We start from the raw sequence: 18,201 nt of genomic DNA on the forward strand, positions 1-18,201 counted from the left end.
AATCTAATCACCTGGGTAGGCCAGATCAGGCACCCCCTCTACCACTGCTAGTAGTCTAAACTAGGGTCATCCATGTGGATTTCTGGGAATTTCTCTAGCACCAGGTTTCTCCTATCCCCATGATATCTCCCTCTATCAAGAAATCTCTTTCATTGCTCTCCCATTCCACCAATGTTCCAGCTCAACCACCCCATTTCCCCATGCTCATATCCACCACCCCTTACAATCCAATGCTCCCCCTCATGCCCCAGTTTACTCTGGGAATCTCATCTATTTCCCATTCCCAGGGCATTCCATGCACCCCTCTTAGGGACCTCCTTGTTACCTAGCTTCTCTTAAACTGTGGGTTGTAAGCTGGTTATCCTTTGCTTTACTTCTACTATCCACTTATGAGTGAGTACATACCATGTTTGTCTTTCTGAGTCTGGGTTACCTCACTCAGGATGATATTTTCTTTTTCCATCCACTTGCCTGCCAATTTCTTGATGTCATAGAATTTTACTGCTGAGTAGCACTCCATTGTGTATATGTACCACATTTTATTTATCCATTCTTTGGTTGAGGGTCATCTAGGTTGTATCCAAGTTCTGACTACTATGAATAATGTGGCGATGAACAACATACTTGAGCAAGTGTCCTTGTGGTATGATTGAGCATTCCTTGAGTATATGTCTAAGAGTAGTATCATTGGGTTTGAAGTAGACTGAGTCCAAATTTCCTGAGAAACCACCATACTTATTTCCAAAGTGGCTGTACAAGTTTTCACTCCCACCAATGGAGGAGAGTTCCTCTGGCTCCACATCCTCTCCAACATAAGCTGTCTTCAGTTTTTTTGATCTTAACCATTTTGACAGGTGTAAGGTGGTATCTCAGAGTTGTTTGGATTTGCATTTCCCTGATGACTAAAGATGTTGAGCAATTCCTTAAATGTCTTTCAGCCATTTGACATTCTTCTGTTGAGAATTCTCTGTTCAGCTCTACAGCCCATTTTTTAATTGGACTGTTAGGTATTTTGATGTCTAGTTTCTTAAGTTCTTTACATATTCTGGAGATCAGCCCTCTGTCAGATGTGGGGTTGGTGAAGATCTTTTTCCATTCTGTAGGCTGTTGTTTTGTCTTATTGACCATGTCCTTTGCCCTACAAAGCTTCTCAGTTTCAGAAGATCCCATTTATTGATTGTTGTTCTCAGTTTGTGCTACTACTGTTATATTTAGGACGTGGTCTCCTGTGCCAATGCATTCAAAGCTACTTCCTACTTTCTCTTCTATCAGGTTCAGTTTAACTGAATTTATATTGAGGTCTTTGATCCACTTGGACTTCAGTTTTGTGTATGCAGATAGACATGGATCTATATGCAATCTTCTGTATGTTGACATCCAGTTATACCAGCACCATTTGTTGAAGATGCTTTCTTTTTACCATTGTACAGTTTTGGCTTCTTTGTTAAAAATCAGGTGTTCACAGGTATGCGGATTAATGTCAGGGTATTCAATTAGATTCCTTTGGTCCACATGTCGATTTTTATGTCAATGCCAAGCTGTTTTTATTACTATAGCTCTAAAGTAGACCTTGAGGTCAGGGATGGTGATGCTCCTTGGGGCACAGAAGACAGCTCTTCATGTCTATGGGAGACACACAGACACCATTTCTACAACACTATATGAACTACACCAGCTCTGAAGGAAGGTGTCCCAAGCACTAACTGCTCTTACAGCCTGTCCATCAAGTCATGTATTTATGATTTATTCTTGGTGTCCAGGGCTGGAATGTCTGGTATTAGAGGCAGAGACACAAAGGAAATAACTACACAATTTATATCTGTTTTATGTGAGGAGTTTTGTTTTGTCTTCAAACAGTGTCTTGTGTAACTCAGGCTGTCCTTGAACTTGTTGAATAGCAGAGGATGACCTTCAACTCCTGAGACTTCTTCCACATCCTCTCAAGTGCTGTGATTAGAGGCCTGCACCACGATACCTAATTTGTGTGAGTTTGTGTATGTGCAGGTTTGTGTGTGCATACATGTATGTAAGCTGATGCACATGCTTGTGGGACCAGAGATTATCAGATATTGTTTCCCAATCATTTTGCCCACCTTATTTTTCTAATCAAACTTACTTGGTATCCTCCTGAAGGTCAGTAAACCTGTCAGGGTCTCTGAAGCTGGACTCAGGCTGTCAGAGTTAACAGTGAATGCTTTAAAGAGCCATTTCACTAGTCTCCACAACTTTCTTGGAATTACTTATTTTATTTTACTTGTTGAGTGTTTTTTTGTTCACACACACACACACACATATATAAATTATGTGCATTTCTAGTTCCTATAGAAGTCAGAAGATGACATCAGTCCCCTATAACTGGGGTTGCATATGATTTTTAGTCCCCATATGGGTGCTCTTAACTGCTGAACCTCCTAACCAGTCCCTCACGATCATATTTTTTGAGACTGAATCTCTCATTGAACCTGGAGATGACTGAGTTGACTATAATAACAAGACACAATCTCCAAGATCCTCTTGTCTCCATCTCCTGAGTGCTGAGATTCAAGGAATGTGCCTCCACACCTGGTCTCTTATGTGAGTTTTTAATGTTTCATTTTTTCCTAATATGGTATCAGTAACTAGTCATATTAACAAATGTTTTCAACTGAGTTGTGCCCACAAATTTCATTTTGTGAAGTCCTGTTATTTGGCACCTAAAATGCCACTGTATTTTTCCATAAGTAAACTGGAGATTTTCTAATAAATCTTAAATGAGGTCATCAGGACAGACGATAATTCCAACATTGCTGCTATTCTGATAAGAATGGGGAGTTGGGACTAGGTGTAGCTGCACATAACTTTAATCTCAGCACTTGAAAGGCTGAGGCAGGTAATTTTCTATCAGTGTGGGGACAGACTGGTGTCATGTGAGTTCCAATCCAGTCAGTGCTGCATGATGAACCCTTGTATCAAAACCAAGACAAACCAAAAAAAAAAAAGAGGGAACACACACACACACACACACACACACACACAATGAAATGAGAGCACACACTTAGGAGACGACTCTTCCAGGGCAAGAGTGAGGCTGCACACAACACCAACCCTGATGATAACTTTGCTTTGCATTTCCAGCTTTCAGAATGGTAAAGGAATAAGTTCTGCAGCTCAACAGTATGGGATTCAACCTCTGGAATGAACCCCATTAATACAGAGGAAGAAAGAAATCACAAAAGAACATCTGCCCATGCAATTCCACTTACAAGAGGTTGAAAAAGCAAATGAAATTCATCAGTGTGAGCAAAAACCAGAGTTCCATTACAGGACTACTAGAAGCTTGTGAAAGTAACTTATGCCTATTTCTTGTTTGGGGACCAAAGATATGTAATGTTTGCTAGAGGAGAAATCATTATGCAGTCCAATGATGGTTCATACACTTATCTGTCTCAATAAAGCATTTAACTAAGAACAACTATATGAGTAGAGTTCTGGCTGGTGTTCCACAGCAAAGAAAAGACTGTACAATATCTCAGTGGATAGATGTGGTAGTTTGTCTGAGAATGACCCTCATAGGCTCATATATTCGAATGTTTGCTTGCTAATTGGTGGATTTGGGGGGATGGATTTAGAGTTGTAGCTTTGATGGATGAGGAGTGTCAATGGGGGGTGGCCTTTGAAAGATCAAACTTCTGCAGGAGGCCCACTCTGCACCTCTCTGCCTGCCTGCTGTCTATGAATCTTAATGTAATCTCTCAACTACTGCTGAAGCGCCGTGCCTGCCTGCCTGATGCCAAGCTTCCAGCCATGAGAGTCATGGGCTTGCACTTTAAAACTCTAAATAAGTCCCCAGTTGAATGCTTTCTTTTAGAACCTGCCTTGGTCATTATGTCTCTTCACAGCAGTAGAAAAGTAACAAAGACAATGGACACGTACAGGAGGCTCACAGTGCCCTCTTGACCCTCAGATTCCAGCTCCACATGTCCTTACCTCTTTGGTCTGCAAACTGTCCCTCAGGGCAGGGACTGCAATCAAAACAGCAGTGGGGGACTCCCAGCCTGGGCACTTGGCTGAACCCTGGAAGGCAGCTTTCACTGCAGACAGAGCTGGGCACCTAGTAACAGTGAGCACAGTGTCACCAGGGACTCTCCAGGAATACAGATGCTTGACCTCAGCCTGAGAACCAAAACAGAACAGATGCCTCACAGAACACTAGATGACATAGATGCCTTTCAGAAAACATGTCTATCCTAACAATGCCAGACTGGAGAGATACCTTTGAGTGTAATCGAGGAAGGGTTATATCTGGCTTGCATGGCTAAGGGATTCAAAAACATAGCTAAACAGTTTGATGTGTTGTCTTTCCAGTCTCTCTGGGGCTCCTATATCAGCAATCAAAGATATGGGGGAATGATAGAAGGCTCATTGGTTCAGAGTAAAGGCTACTCTTCCAGAGGAGCAGGGTTCAATTCCTAGTACCCCTATATCAGTTCACACTGTAACTCTATTTCCAGAGGGTCCAGTGCCCTCCACAGCCTCCATAGGCACCAGGCATGCACATACTACACAAATACACATGCTGGGAAAAATCCATGTATGTAAATATAACTTGAAAAACAATTTTAAATATTGGCAGACATTACAAAGTGCTGCCATGCAGTGCTGTCAGGTCATTTTTGCTGGTGAATCAATATCATTCAGAGAAAGATCTGCTATGAGGTAAACAGCATAGCCAGTTTAACTGACTGGCCCATCCAGAGCTGCATCAACTAAATGCACAAGCAGAGATGAGGAGCCCTGGACTTAGAATTGCCCTGTCACTTTAACACATTAGGACAAGACTTATCACTGCAGTCAGGCAACTCACTTGAAGATCCTCCTTCAAATGGACCATCATTTTGTTCCCTGAAGAGATCTGAGGGTCTATCATGCCCACATGGACCGAGTGAAATACACCCTCAGGGGTCTTCTGCCATTGGAAAATGTCAAATTTTGTCACCAAATCTCCATTGGCATCAAACATAATCTTGATTCCATCAGGAGTCTTGAAGTGCACCTTCCTAAGGGCAGGAAGCAGCTGAGGAAGGAAAGGAGACATTGTAGACGGGAAAGGACCTGTCGGGGAGGTTATCCATGATGCCACATGCCATTGGCCTCTGAAGTGAAACAGTGCCACTTCAACCAAGAAGTAGACCCATTAGGTATCAAGGAGATGAAGGACCCATGATATTTTCAGACTAGCAAAAAATGTTCTAACCTTGATAAGTAATAATTCATAATAATTAACCAGATAATTTTAAATCTGTCTGTCTGTCTCTCTCTTTCTCTGTGTTTGTGTGTGTACAGCTCACTCATATTGTGTAATCCAGAGAACAACTCTCAGGAATGTTCTCTCCTGCTGTCATGTGGAACTCAGGAATCCAACTTATGCTTGTGGATAGTGCCATTACCCACTCTTCCACCTCAACAACCTTAAAATTAAACCCAAAAACCTGACAATGTGGTTCCTGCTCCAGGGTCTCATTTGGCTGTGCACTACTGTCCTCAGTCTTCCCATCACACTCAGTAGACTCCAAATCCTAGCAGGACTTCCACAGACTTCCCCAGCCCACCTAGACCACCCATTCACTCCAACCAGTCTCCCATTATTCATCAGTCCCGCCCATGTTGCTCTTCTATTTGCTCCATTCTAGGGTCTTGACACATGCTGGCCTTGCCATCTGCAATGCTATTGCTTCTACCCATGGTGAGACTTCTCATCCTCTTGTCCTGAACTCAAGTATTTCCTAACAGAGAGAATTTCTCCAACCTTTCACTTCCCTTCACTCACTCTTCAGCCTTCATCTAATTTACATCTTCTTCATAGAATACACACAGACTTCTTCATACTCACATATTTTTATTTTGTGGCAGGATTTTGCTGTATAGTTCAAGTTGCCCTTAACTGGGGATTATCTGGCCTCAACTGCCTGTGTGCTAAAATGGCAGACAAGACCCACAAAGTCTGACCTCTTGTAATTTTTAATCTGTCACCCTCAGCCAGAAAGCTAACACCTATCACTGTCCATCTGCTTTAAAACCACCTTCACCAGGCACAGAGTACAGATTCAGGTCATCTGAGTGGGAGTAATGAAAACACACAGTTTCATCACCCACTACTCTCACTGGTGACCTCACCAGGGAACAACTTGTCTTCCAAGGGGCCCCTTACAGATCTGGGCCTAGGCTACCCTGAATGGGTTGGAGAAAGAAAGAAAAAAAGAAAAAGAAAGAAAGAGAAAGACAAGAAATAAGGAAGGAAGGAAGGAAGGAAGGAAGGAAGAAGAAAGTAAGGGAAAGAAGGAAGGAAGGAAAGAAAGATAATAGATAGATAGATAGATAGATAGATAGATAGATAGATAGATAGATAGATAATAGATAGATAGATAATAGATAGACAGATAGATAGATAGATAGATAGATAGATAGATAGATAGATAGATAGACAGATAGATAGATAGATAGATATGGTGCAAGCTGCAAAAATATGTGAAGTAGGATTTTAGCTGATTATGACAAGCTAATACCTGGAAGAAGCCAAGGGCCTTCAAGAGGTCATGCTGAGGCTCAAGGAGTCTTGGTGATATTGGCTTTTGATTATTAGTCATTTCTTGCTATGAATGTCTCGTGTGCTATTGTAGATTTTCCATCATTTATTGGGTACCATTTCCCTTCTACTAAAGGAATATTTAGATAACCTTCTGTGCAGTAATGCAGTCAGGATCCCTAATTTCAGGCCTTTCTGTAATTATTGTCATTAGCAGCATCCGGCCAGGACCATCCCTGGATGGACAAAAGTATCTTATCAGAGATACCTCTGTACTCTCTAAGAACAGACATAAGTTTCTGTTTGAGAAGGCCTGGCAGATGTGCTAATTAAATTTAACTTTCTCCTTTCCAAAGTCTTATCTCCAGTTTTAGATCCACCCTTAACAATTAACTCAGAACTAAAGAATTCCTACTTACAGGTACATCCAGCTGTGACAGAGGAGGTTGCTTAACCAAGTTGCCTACCCACTGAGCATACTTCCCCCCACCCTGGCAGAAACTGTGGGAGTAGAGATAGCTTGGAGAGATAAGGGCCAAAGGGATTAAAGGCAGCTTTATTTTCAGAGGGAGGATGAGAGGGAGAAGAGAAAAGAGAATGGAAGAACTAGATGGGAAGAACTGGAGAGGAATGAACTAGGTGGGAAAGAACTAGATTGAAGGGCTAGAGGAGAGTATTAAAGGAACAAGATGAAAGATGAAGAAGAGCCAGGTGGGGAAGAACAAGATAAGGAAGAAGGAGATGGAAGAGGAGCTAAGATGGGAAAGAACTAGATGGATGAGAACCTAGATGGGGCAGAACTAAGATGAGAGAATTAAGATAGAACTTACAGGGGTCAGCCAATAAATATAGAGAGAAATCAGGCAAGAAAGGAGCTAGGCATGAGAGCAGAATAGAAGCTGTGTAGACAAAGAACTAACTCAGAAGAATGAAGTGTATGGACTAAAGAGTTTCATGTATGTAGATTCATTTCATATTGTCTAATTAATTAGATTGTCAGCTGGTTGTAGATTCTTTCCAGACTCTGGGAGAGGACTATTGAGGGGCTGGACCCCAATAGTCCCCATCATACATAGATAGATAGATAGATAGATAGATAGATAGATAGATAGATAGATAGATAGATGAGAGAGAGAGAGAGAGAGAGAGAGAGAGAGAGAGAGAGAGAGAGAGAGAGACTGGGGGCAAAATGACCAATATATATTTATATGTATATATAAATTTTTATATATCTATATGGGTATAAAATTATCAAATAATATTTTTTAAAGGAAAGTTATTAAGGACTAGGGAAATGGCTCCGTGATTAAAGCCCTGGTCATAAACACTTGAAGATCAGACTTCAAATACCCAGAACCCACATAAATGTCAGGTGGATGTGGCAGCCAGTCTCTACTTACATCCCCAAAAAGATGCAAGTAAGGAGATTCCCAGACCAAACTGGCTAGCAAGACTAGTCACATCAACAAGTTCTGGGTTTGAATGAAAAACCCTGCCCCAAAGCAACATAGAAGAGGATTCAAAGGTGATTCCTCATCATCCTCAGAAATTTCCACATGTATGTACACCTGAGTGTACACCCCCCCCTTATCCACACTCATGTGTCCACATACATGGACCATATACCAAAAAAGGAAAAATAAATAAATGGCATTGAATATTGTTTGTAATTCTGATTTGCAGTATGTCTATACTAAAAACCATCCACTGTTTACCAAAGCATAAATTTGGTATATAAAAAAAATCTACTCTCTGTTATGGGAAATATGAATTTTACTAGGCATTGTGTATTTGCAAAGTTAGGCAAGTCACAGGGACAGAACTCATCTCAGATCACACACATAGCATGGAATCCTTGTCCATTGTTCATTCTAAGATGCCTCTCAGTTCTAAGTAGGAGGTATCCCTGCTGCTGTACGCAGTCAGCTTTAACCTCCATAGCTTAGTCAGAAAGAATGTCCCCTTCTCCAACCATCCCTGAATCACCCACTCCACATATGCCTCTCTCACCTGCCAGGGCTGGAAGTCCTGAGAATCTGTAACTTTCCCATGCTGGTGCCCATGGGTTATCATGTCTTGTAGGGCATGAGCAATACTGTAGACAGCTGTGTAAGCAACATCAATTTTACTCACTTCTGGGAGAGCATACTGCTGGTTTTTCAGACTCTCATTCCCTGAGCACAAATGGACACCCTCTGTCATTGTGCTGCTCTGGTGGGGCCATGTACAATCAAAGGTGAACTCCCAAAACTTCTTTATAAACATGTCTTCTGGGGTCTGGCTGGGCCGCAGGTGAGCAAGGAACTCAGGGAAGCCAATTGCCCTGCTGCTGTGATGCAGAAGGCCAAAGGTGCTGTGCAATACTCGGGAAATGCCTGGAATGTTCAGGGCGAGCCCCATGTGCAGAGTGTCCTTGCTGACCCAGACCTGGCCTGAGACAGCAATGTCCAGTAAGCCATACAGGATGGGCTGGAAATTAGAATTGCTTAGGAAAACCAGAACAACCCTGGCTGTGGATTTTTGCATCATCTGGACAATCTCTTCAATCTTCCCCAAGGACTCATGGGAAGGAACATGGAGGGTGTACTCAATGCACACACCAGCTGTGCTCAGTTCCTGAGTGGCCAGAGAGCTGGCCTGCTGCCCAAAGTCATCATCATGGGCCAGAATGATCACCCAGGACCACTGAAAGTGAATTATCAGCTGAGGAACTGCACGACAGGATGTGAGGTCACTACTCAGGGTCCGCATGAAAGATGGGAACTGGATCTTGTCACTGAGGATGGGTAGTGAGGATCCATAACTGACCTGTCAAGGAAGAGTCAGGATAGAAGAGTGCATGAGATCTGAACTTAGGCATGGGCTGATGATCTGGTTTAAATGTAGGAAGGAAGGGGATGGAGACATGGCTCAGCAGTTAAGAGCCCTTGTTGTTGTTGCAGAGGACCCATGTTCAATTTCCAACACACACCTCAGGTTTCTCACATCGGCCTGTAACTCCAGCTCCAGGAAATCTGATACCTTATTCTTCTGTCCTCCTACATCCGTGGCATAGACTCACACAGACATATACATACACATAAATGCATATTAAATTTTAAAACACAAATAATTTTCAGGAAAGGACTTAAGTATCCTGATTTGAGAGCTGTCCTTTTCTACAAACAGCTGTGTGCCCCTCACTGGCTGATCATCCCTGACACAGCCCTGTGACTTCTGGAATGAAGCCCAGAACCATAGCTTTACCTCCTCTCCTCTCAGTATCTGTCCTTCGTCTGCCCTCTAGTATTTCATCCCTCTACCTCAGCTAGGAGGTCTGACTCTCTCGTTTGTACACAGCTGTTATGTTGTTCTTTTTAAAATTCATGTGTGTGTGTGTGAGTGTGTGTGTGTGTGTGTGTGTGTGTGTGTGTGTGTGAGAGAGAGAGACAGAGAGAGAGAGAGAGAGAGAGAGGTATGTAAAGATCAGAAGACAAATTTCAGAGATGGCTTCAGAGTGGGAATAATGGAATGTGGTAGCCAATGAGTTTGAGGGGGATGTCTCTTTGCAGGAAGATGAAAACATTCTGAAATTCACTGTCATAATCATGCCAAGATGAAAGTCACTGAATTGTTCACCTTAAATGAAGTAATTATCCTCAAGTCACTTCTTAAAACTATGAACTGAAGAGATGATTGTCATATATGGCCTCCACTGTGGGAATGACACGGATGGCTGGAAGAGATGGGAGCAAGTGGCATAAGCCCAGCAGCCTAGACTCAAATCCCAGCTCTAGTACCTACAGCCAGGAGCGTTTACAGAGAAGTTGTGTTTTGGTGGTGATATATCATGTAACCGTATAAACTTGCTTGAGGATCAGAGGACAGAGCCAGCCACTAGATTAGATGTAGAGGTCAGGCAGTGGTGGCACACACCTTTTATCCTATCACTCAGGAGGCAGAGATCCATCTGGATGTCTGTGAGTTCAAGCTTACACTGGACTACCTGAGATTGATCCAGTCTAGGAGAGAAACAGAGCCAGGCAGTGGTGGCACACGCCTTTAATCCCAGCACTTGAGATCTCATGCCTTTGCTTGGGAAGCACACACGCCTTTAATCCCAGGAAGTAATATGGCAGGGCAGAGAAAGGTATATAAGATGTGAGGAAACAGAAACTCACTCTCTTTAGACTGAGGATTTCTTAGAGGTAAGAACTAGTGACTGCCTGTTCTGCTTCTCTGATCTTTCAGCTTTTACTCTGATACCTGGCTGTGGGTTTTTATTAAAAGACAACCATAGATTCAAACAACAGGTTTAGGGGAGGGTTATTAGTTTTTTTCTCTGTATGCTGGAAAGATGAGATGTCTCCCCAGGTAAAGGTGTTTGCCTTTAAGCCTGGAAACCTGATTTTGGCTTGCAGTGCCTGCGTGGTATAGGAAAGGAACTGATTCTCAAAAGTTGTCTTCTAACCTCCACATGGGCACCATGGCTCCGGTGTTGAGTGCATATACACACGCGCGCAGGCACACACACACACACACACACACACACACACACACACACACACACACACTTACTACTACTACTACTACTACTACTACTAATAATAATAATAATAGATAAGGGGCTGGAGAAATGGTACAGTGTGTAACAGTATTACTATTCTTCCAGATGACCTGGGCTCAATTCCAGCACCCTCATGTCAGCTAAAAGACATTTGTAAGTTCAGTTCTAGGGAATTCAATGACCTTTTATGACTTCCACAGGCACCAGGTACATATGTGGTACATACATACATATATGTGTGTGTGTGTATATATATATATATATATATATATATATATATATATATATATATATACACACACTCACGAATTCAAAATTGTGGTGATATTTTATTTGTATGTTAATAAATAAAGTTTGCCTGGAGATCAGAGGACATAGCCAGGCATAAACAAAAGTCAGGCAGTGGTAGCACATGCCCTTCATCTGATCACATAGCAAGCAGAGTCTCTGTGTGTTCAAAGACACAACCAAGCGTGGTGGCACACACCTTTAATCTCAGTAACAACCATAGAGACCTAGAGGTCTTTACAGACAGGCAGTGATGAGGAAGTGAGGTGGCTGGGATAAGAGTCAATGAGAAGGCAGAACAGCAAGGCAATAAAGGCACAGGTTAGACAGGAAGAAGCTGTCAATTGGGAAGCTATGGCGGCGTGGTGAGCTAAGGTTAGCTGGTGGCTCTCACTATTTCTCTGATCTCTACAGCTTTCACTCCTGTATTTGGCTCTGAGTTTCTTATTTAATAAGACTGTTTGGAAATTCGTCTACACAAAATACTCATACCCATTAAAGAAATAAGTAAATCTTTAAAATATTTTAAATAGCCGGGCGGTGGTGGCGCACGCCTTTAATCCCAGCACTCGGGAGGCAGAGCCAGGCGGATCTCTGTGAGTTCGAGGCCAGTCTGGACTACCAAGTGAGTTCCAGGAAAGGCGCAAAGCTACACAGAGAAACCCTGTCTCGAAAAACCAAAAAAAAAAAAAATATTTTAAATAAAAAAGAACTTTCTAAGTTACCTCATAAATGAGAGGGACAATAGTTCTCTCCAATGTATCGATATATGGAGAAGAAACATATTGGGTATGGAGAATATTTGCAGGAAACCTGGCCCCACAATAGAGCTTCCAACTACTGTAACTATCACTATCACTTTCACTACCATCAGTAAGGGATTGCACAGCTTTCATGAAGAAAGAAAGCTTGAGCAACTCACCTGGGGAAACTTGTACAGCCCCAGAAGTCTGGCCATGGAGACAGACAGGGATGACCGCGTGTCCCCAACCAAGGCAGCCTGAGGAGAGCCATGCTGGCATGTGTAGTTGGGGATGGGCTCCTGCTGCCTCGTGAGAAAGCTCATTGTCTCATGGAGGGCTCCATGCACTGTGTCCCCAGAGTTTCGAATAGAGAAGCCCAGGGTCACATTGGGCAACAAGTGAGCACTCCTATTAATCTCCTCGATGGCAAAGACGAAACTCTGGGCCACCCGGTAGCCCCAGTTGGAAACGCTGAGGGAAAGAGAAGCCCACAGTCATCATCCATGATGGGATAAATGGAACAAGAATAAACACGGTGACTCAAGGGATACATGTAAAACCTACATCTATACAAATACTTGTACACAGATGTGCAGAGGCACACAGTCCAGAATGCATAAAGGGGAGTCAGAGGGAATGTGGAGACAGTAATCAGAGGGGACAGTTTCAGAAGACAGGAGGGATAATTGAAGATGTATTCCATAATCTGGATGTGGTGGCGTACTTGTTTAATGCAAGCACCCAGAAGGCAGAGGTAGGTGGATCTTTGTGAGTTGGAGACCACAATGGATTATATACTAAACACAGGAAGCCAGAGATATGTAAAGAAACCCTTTCTCCAGGAAATGAAGAAAAAACAATCTAATGTTTAATGTGGCAGTTTGAACGTAATTGGCCCCCATAAGCTCATAGGGAGTGGCACTATTAAGAGGTATGACTTTGTTGCAATACACATGACCTTGTTGCAGAAACTGTGTCATTATGGAAATGGGCTTTGAGGGTTCTTTTGCTTAAGCTATGCTCAGTGTCACAGGCAATTTCCTGATGGCCTTCTGATCAAGATGTAGCCAGCACCATGTCCAATGAACACTGCCATGCTCCCTGTAATGATGGTAATGGACTCAAATTCTGGAACTGTAAGCTGCCACTTCTGTTAAATATTTTCCTTTATAATAGTTGACATGGTCATGGTATCTCTTCACAGCAATAGAAACTCTAACTAAGACATATAGTATGGTTGGTTACAATCAACAGAAACTAACATCTATTTCAGAAGTGCTGAACCTAAGAGCCAGAAGACAGGGAGAAGAGATGTGAAATGCTGTCTTTAGGCCATGACTCAGACATTTGCAGACATGTGAGCCTGTCAGCAACCAATCATGCAGTGGAAAATTCCTTGTGTGGACCTACTCTTCCCTGCTGAACTATTGGCAATTAGCATATTTTGGAGAAAAGATATTCGTTGTCTTCAGTCATGTACCCAACAAGTGAACCCACCAAGCTTCAGTGGACAGTTCCAAACCTACAGTAACACAAACGGCCATGGTTAAAATCAGTGGGTCACAAAACAAAACAAAAAAAAGAGGGAATGTCAGGTGTAGAAGGAAAAGAGACTGGGAGAATGAGAATTTTAAAAATGCACTATAAACACATATGATAACTTCAAAAACAAATGTAATAAAATTTTAAAACATTTACAAAATAAACAATAAATGGATTCAACAGGTCACATTTATATAATTATGTATTAGTTCACATATTTATAGAATAATAATAATTAAAGAATAAAATAAATTTGAAGAGAGGTATATGAGGGGTTTGAAGGGAATAGATATAAATAGTGGAGGGGCTGTTGAGAGAGGGTCTCTTTGGAAAGCCATGTCTGGCCTGGATTCAAAGAGATATACCTGCCTCTGCCTCTTGAGTGCTGAGATTAAAAGCAAGTGCCACCACATAGAACTGATGTTAATTTCAATTAACTTTTTAAATGTTCATGTTGAGAGTAGATTTGTTTTCATTTTGAGGCAGAGTCTCCATATCACTAAGACTAACCTCACAGTTACCATATACCCAAGAATGATATTGAACTCCTTTTACTTGTGTATATGTATACACACGTTTTGGCCGAACGTTGACTTCTAGTATCTATTTCAACCATGCTCAGCATGTGTGTGTGTGTGTGTGTGTGTGTGTGTGTGTGTGTGTGTGTGTGTGTGTGTGTGTGTGTGTGTGTGTCAGAACTGGTACATATGTCATGGGTGTTTCACCATGGAGGGCAAAGACTGATGGGATTTCAGGATATCTTACTCAATTGCTTCTCCACCTTTTAAAGAACATTGATCTGTGTGCATGTGTGTATATGATGTGTCTGTAGACTCATACATGCTACCACACATAGAGGTCAGGGAACAACTTTGTGAGTCTATTCTCTCCTTCCACCTTTATGTGGGTTTCAGAGAGGGCTCAGGTCATACATAAGGTTTGCATGCGAAGTACTTTACCCTACAGGCATCTCAATGTTCCTTTTTCACCTTATCTTTCAGACAGGTTATCCCATTGAACCTGGACCTCATCTATTCAGATAGGCTGGCCGGATAGCGACCATTGGAATCTGCCTATCTCACTGCTCCTAGCCAGGATTACAGATGTTCACCTGGGTGCTAGGAATCAAGCTCAGGTCTTCACACTTGCACAGTAGACACGTCATAAACTCAGGCATTTTCCCAGACCCTAAGACCTTCACTTTCAGCTTCTCCTGTCTCCCATTCCCACATTAGATTTTAAACGGCCACATCACCAAAAAATAAACATGCGAATTGATGGGTTTGTGAGTGGGAGAGATTGATTACCACTCTATAATGTATACATTTATTAAAATATTGCATGATACCCAATACATGCATATAATTATTAGTCATTGGCTTTAAAAAAAAAACAACATGGGATCCAGGTATGGTGGCAAACACTTGTGATCCCAGCACTCAGGTTGGGGAAGCAGGAATATAGTGAATTCTAGGCTAGCCTCATCTACACAGTTAGACCCTGTCTTAAAAAAAAAAACAGGATAGCCAATGTGTCCAATGTGGTGGCTCATGCTTGTAATCATGTGTTAAGGGCTAGCCTGAACCACACAAAGCATTGCAAGCAAGTCCGAGCACAAAATGGTATACTGTATCAAAAAGGTTTAAAAAGTCATTTAAACTGATGTTAAATATGAAAATGCAGAAGTGAAACTCTCTTAATTTTCAGGCTGAATTCAAAGTGATACTAGTTTCTTTAGAAAATACTCTAACAACCTTTTTTGACTCAGATCTAATTATGTAATCCAAAATTGCCTGAAACTAACAATTCTCCCTCCTCAGTTTCCTGAGTGCTATGAGTAAAGCCATATACTCTATACTCAACCATTAATGCAAATAGAAAAATAAACCTAAATACAGCCAATTAACTAATAGTAACAAAAAGGCTTGTGCTGAAAACCACTGTGTGTAACAGTATGTTGGAAAGTTGGCACAAAAAAAATCCAAAATGGGGTTTTGGGTTGTGGCTCTTTTCATAGAGTTGGATCTGCAGCACCTCATAAAGTCAGTGTGGCTATACACTCCTATAATCACAGCAATCAGGAGGTAGTGGCTAGAGGAACAAAATTCAAGGTCATCGTTGACTACCTACTGAATTAGAGACTACATGACCCTTAGGAAAAATAACAGGCAAAAGGAGTACAGTACAGATAAATGATTAAGGCTGTTAAATGATAAAAAAAAATCTATTATTTACACATGAATTCATTCAACAAACACACCTATCTAAACATCACTTTAGGAACAAGTAATATAAAAAAGAACCAAGAATTGCCCCCTCGCCTGTGGAGCACATACATTACAGCCAGTACAGGAGCAGCTAGATTTCAGTCTGGTACAAACAAGAAAGATGACAGACAGAGGTGATGGAAAAGAAAACAAAATAAAGCTTACTGCATGAATACACAGAGAAAACTGGTGGCCATCGATCTGAAATTATGAGAATCAACCCTTATCAAAGACTTCACACAAGCTTGTAAAGCTGCTTCTGGATTTCAGAGATTCCTATACCACATCCAGCACTTACCCTGAAGCCACAAGTTCAGACGGTGGGGCAGTGAAGTCAGACAGGTTACCAATAGAGAGGTAAAAGATGGAGAAGCTGCCCCCCACTATTACATCTCCAGGACGGTCAAAGTGAGGCCTCTGCCTTGGCAACAGCCAGGATCTTGGTGCAGAAAAGGTAGACCCAGAGAGACAGCCACAGAGAACAGGAAGGAGAGTACACAGCCACATGCCTGCTGGGGGCCAGACAGCCAGTGACAGGAAAGCCCCACATGGGGCGATGGTTCGCAGTGAAGGGGACTTTTATCTGGGATACTGCCCTTGATCAAGGACCTCAGGCTAGGACCACACTGGGAGCTAGAGGTTTACAGGCTGTGGGGAGAATATTGATCAGGAGGTGGTGGAGGTGGGTGCTCACTAAATCCCAGAGCCATTAAAAGTTTTATCCCCTTCTCCTGAGGCTTCATGGCCTCTCTGCATCCAAGTTCACAGCTCTGGGCATCATTTGCAGACTACAGTAAGGGCAACAACAGGTCTGATGGTCTCCTAGGGGACTTGCAAGTGCAGGATCATCTGTGCTCAGGGCACTGTTTTGTAGCGAGACCCAGGTAGGTACAAGAAGCAAATACCCAAGTAGCTAAAGTGGAATAGTTCTTTCAAACTCTGTTTCTATACTATGTTGATCCACAAATCCATGTTCTCTGTGGTCTTTGCAGTTCTTTAAAAATTTTATCATGGAGCATATGGACATATATAAAACCAAACAGCAGAAAACAATAAATATCTATGTCTTTGTAGAGTCATGAGAAATCCTCCCAAGTGACTGAGCCCTTTTTCTATCATTTGAAAACAGATCCCAAGGTTGCCAAAGGTGGTTTTCAGGTAAAATCACTTGATACACAAACCTGAAGACCTGTGTTATCCCAAGAACCCACATACAGGTAGAAGGAGAGGACCAACTCTACAAAGTTGTCCTCTGTCTCCACATGCAAGCCATCACACACACACACACACACACACACACACACACACACACACACACACACACACACACACACACACACTTCATACATACACAAATAGATATATTCAAGTTAGAAGACAAATTTCAAACTCTGTTGCTCCAGCAGATAAGTATAATTCTCTAACATAACCAGAATCCCCTTCTAGAGGTTAAAGATAGAACCAAAGTGATGGCTCAGCTCCTTAGCAAGTAAAGGCAGCCTGATGACCCTCATTGAATCTCCAGACTCTGCGTGATTAGAGAAGAGAACTGACTTGTGCAACTTACCCTCCTCATATGTGCTCTGGCACTTGAATATCCAAAAACCCAGATCCACACATGCACACCAATCTGCCCATCAATAAATGTATAAAATTAAAAAGAACTAGAATAAATGAGCAATAACTTTAGTCCACTGATATTTCAGCCTACCTGTATTTAACTTCCACTTTCAAAAGTTTGATCTTTTCTCAGATTAAAATATAATGGAAGTCCACACTGTAATAGATGGATAATTTTTTTCATTCTATGTTCTCTTTATTGTTGTGTTCTTTGTTTCTTTTTTTTTCATTTTTCTTTATTAAAAAATTTTCCACATACCACCCACAGACCCCACCTCCTCACTCCTCCCATCTCCCAGCCCTCCCTACCAAGCCACCCCACATCCCCACATCCCCCAAATCAAGGTCTACCATGGGGAGTCAACAGAGCCGGCTCACTGAGCCTAGGCAGGTCCAAGCCCCTTCCCACTGCACCAAGGCTGTGCAAGGTGCCACACCACAAGCACCGGATTCCCAAAAGCCTGCCCATGCACCAGGGATGGATCCCGATCCCCATGCCTGGGTGTTCCCCAAACAGTTCAAGCCAAATAACTGTCTTCCATATCCAGAGGGCCTAGTCCAGTCCAGTGGGGGCTTCACAGCCACTAGTCTACAGTTCCTGGGCCTCCAATAGTGTGGCCGGTCACTTCAGCA

The 18,201-nt window shown here is 42.3% G+C and overlaps 1 protein-coding gene across 1 annotated transcript; it reads right to left on the reverse strand.

The window, feature by feature from the left end:
* Positions 1 to 1,576: 1,576 nt before the first annotated feature.
* LOC128124029 (extracellular calcium-sensing receptor-like) lies at positions 1,577 to 16,455 on the reverse strand. Its single transcript, XM_052760264.1, has 6 exons — positions 16,247 to 16,455; positions 12,319 to 12,610; positions 8,573 to 9,370; positions 4,844 to 5,053; positions 3,967 to 4,090; positions 1,577 to 1,623 (listed from the first exon to the last, which is right to left on the reverse strand). The coding sequence occupies exons 1-6, from the start codon at positions 16,453 to 16,455 to the stop codon at positions 1,577 to 1,579; spliced, it is 1,680 nt and encodes a 559-aa protein (XP_052616224.1).
* Positions 16,456 to 18,201: the final 1,746 nt, after the last annotated feature.

Source organism: Peromyscus californicus, unplaced genomic scaffold, assembly GCF_007827085.1.
Source record: "Peromyscus californicus insignis strain IS unplaced genomic scaffold, ASM782708v3 Scaffold_4__1_contigs__length_199733344, whole genome shotgun sequence".
NCBI lineage: Eukaryota > Metazoa > Chordata > Mammalia > Rodentia > Cricetidae > Peromyscus > Peromyscus californicus.

Coding starts and splice junctions, on each gene's coding strand:
- LOC128124029 (XM_052760264.1), bottom strand. CDS start 16,455: ATGTGGCTGTGTACTCTCCTTCCTGTTCTCTGTGGCTGTCTCTCTGGG. Junction 9,371..12,318: donor GGCTGTACAAGTTTCCCCAG/GTGAGTTGCTCA, acceptor CTTCCTTGACAG/GTCAGTTATGGATCCTCACT. Junction 1,624..3,966: donor ACAGTTTGCAGACCAAAGAG/GTAAGGACATGT, acceptor TGTCTCCCATAG/ACATGAAGAGCTGTCTTCTG.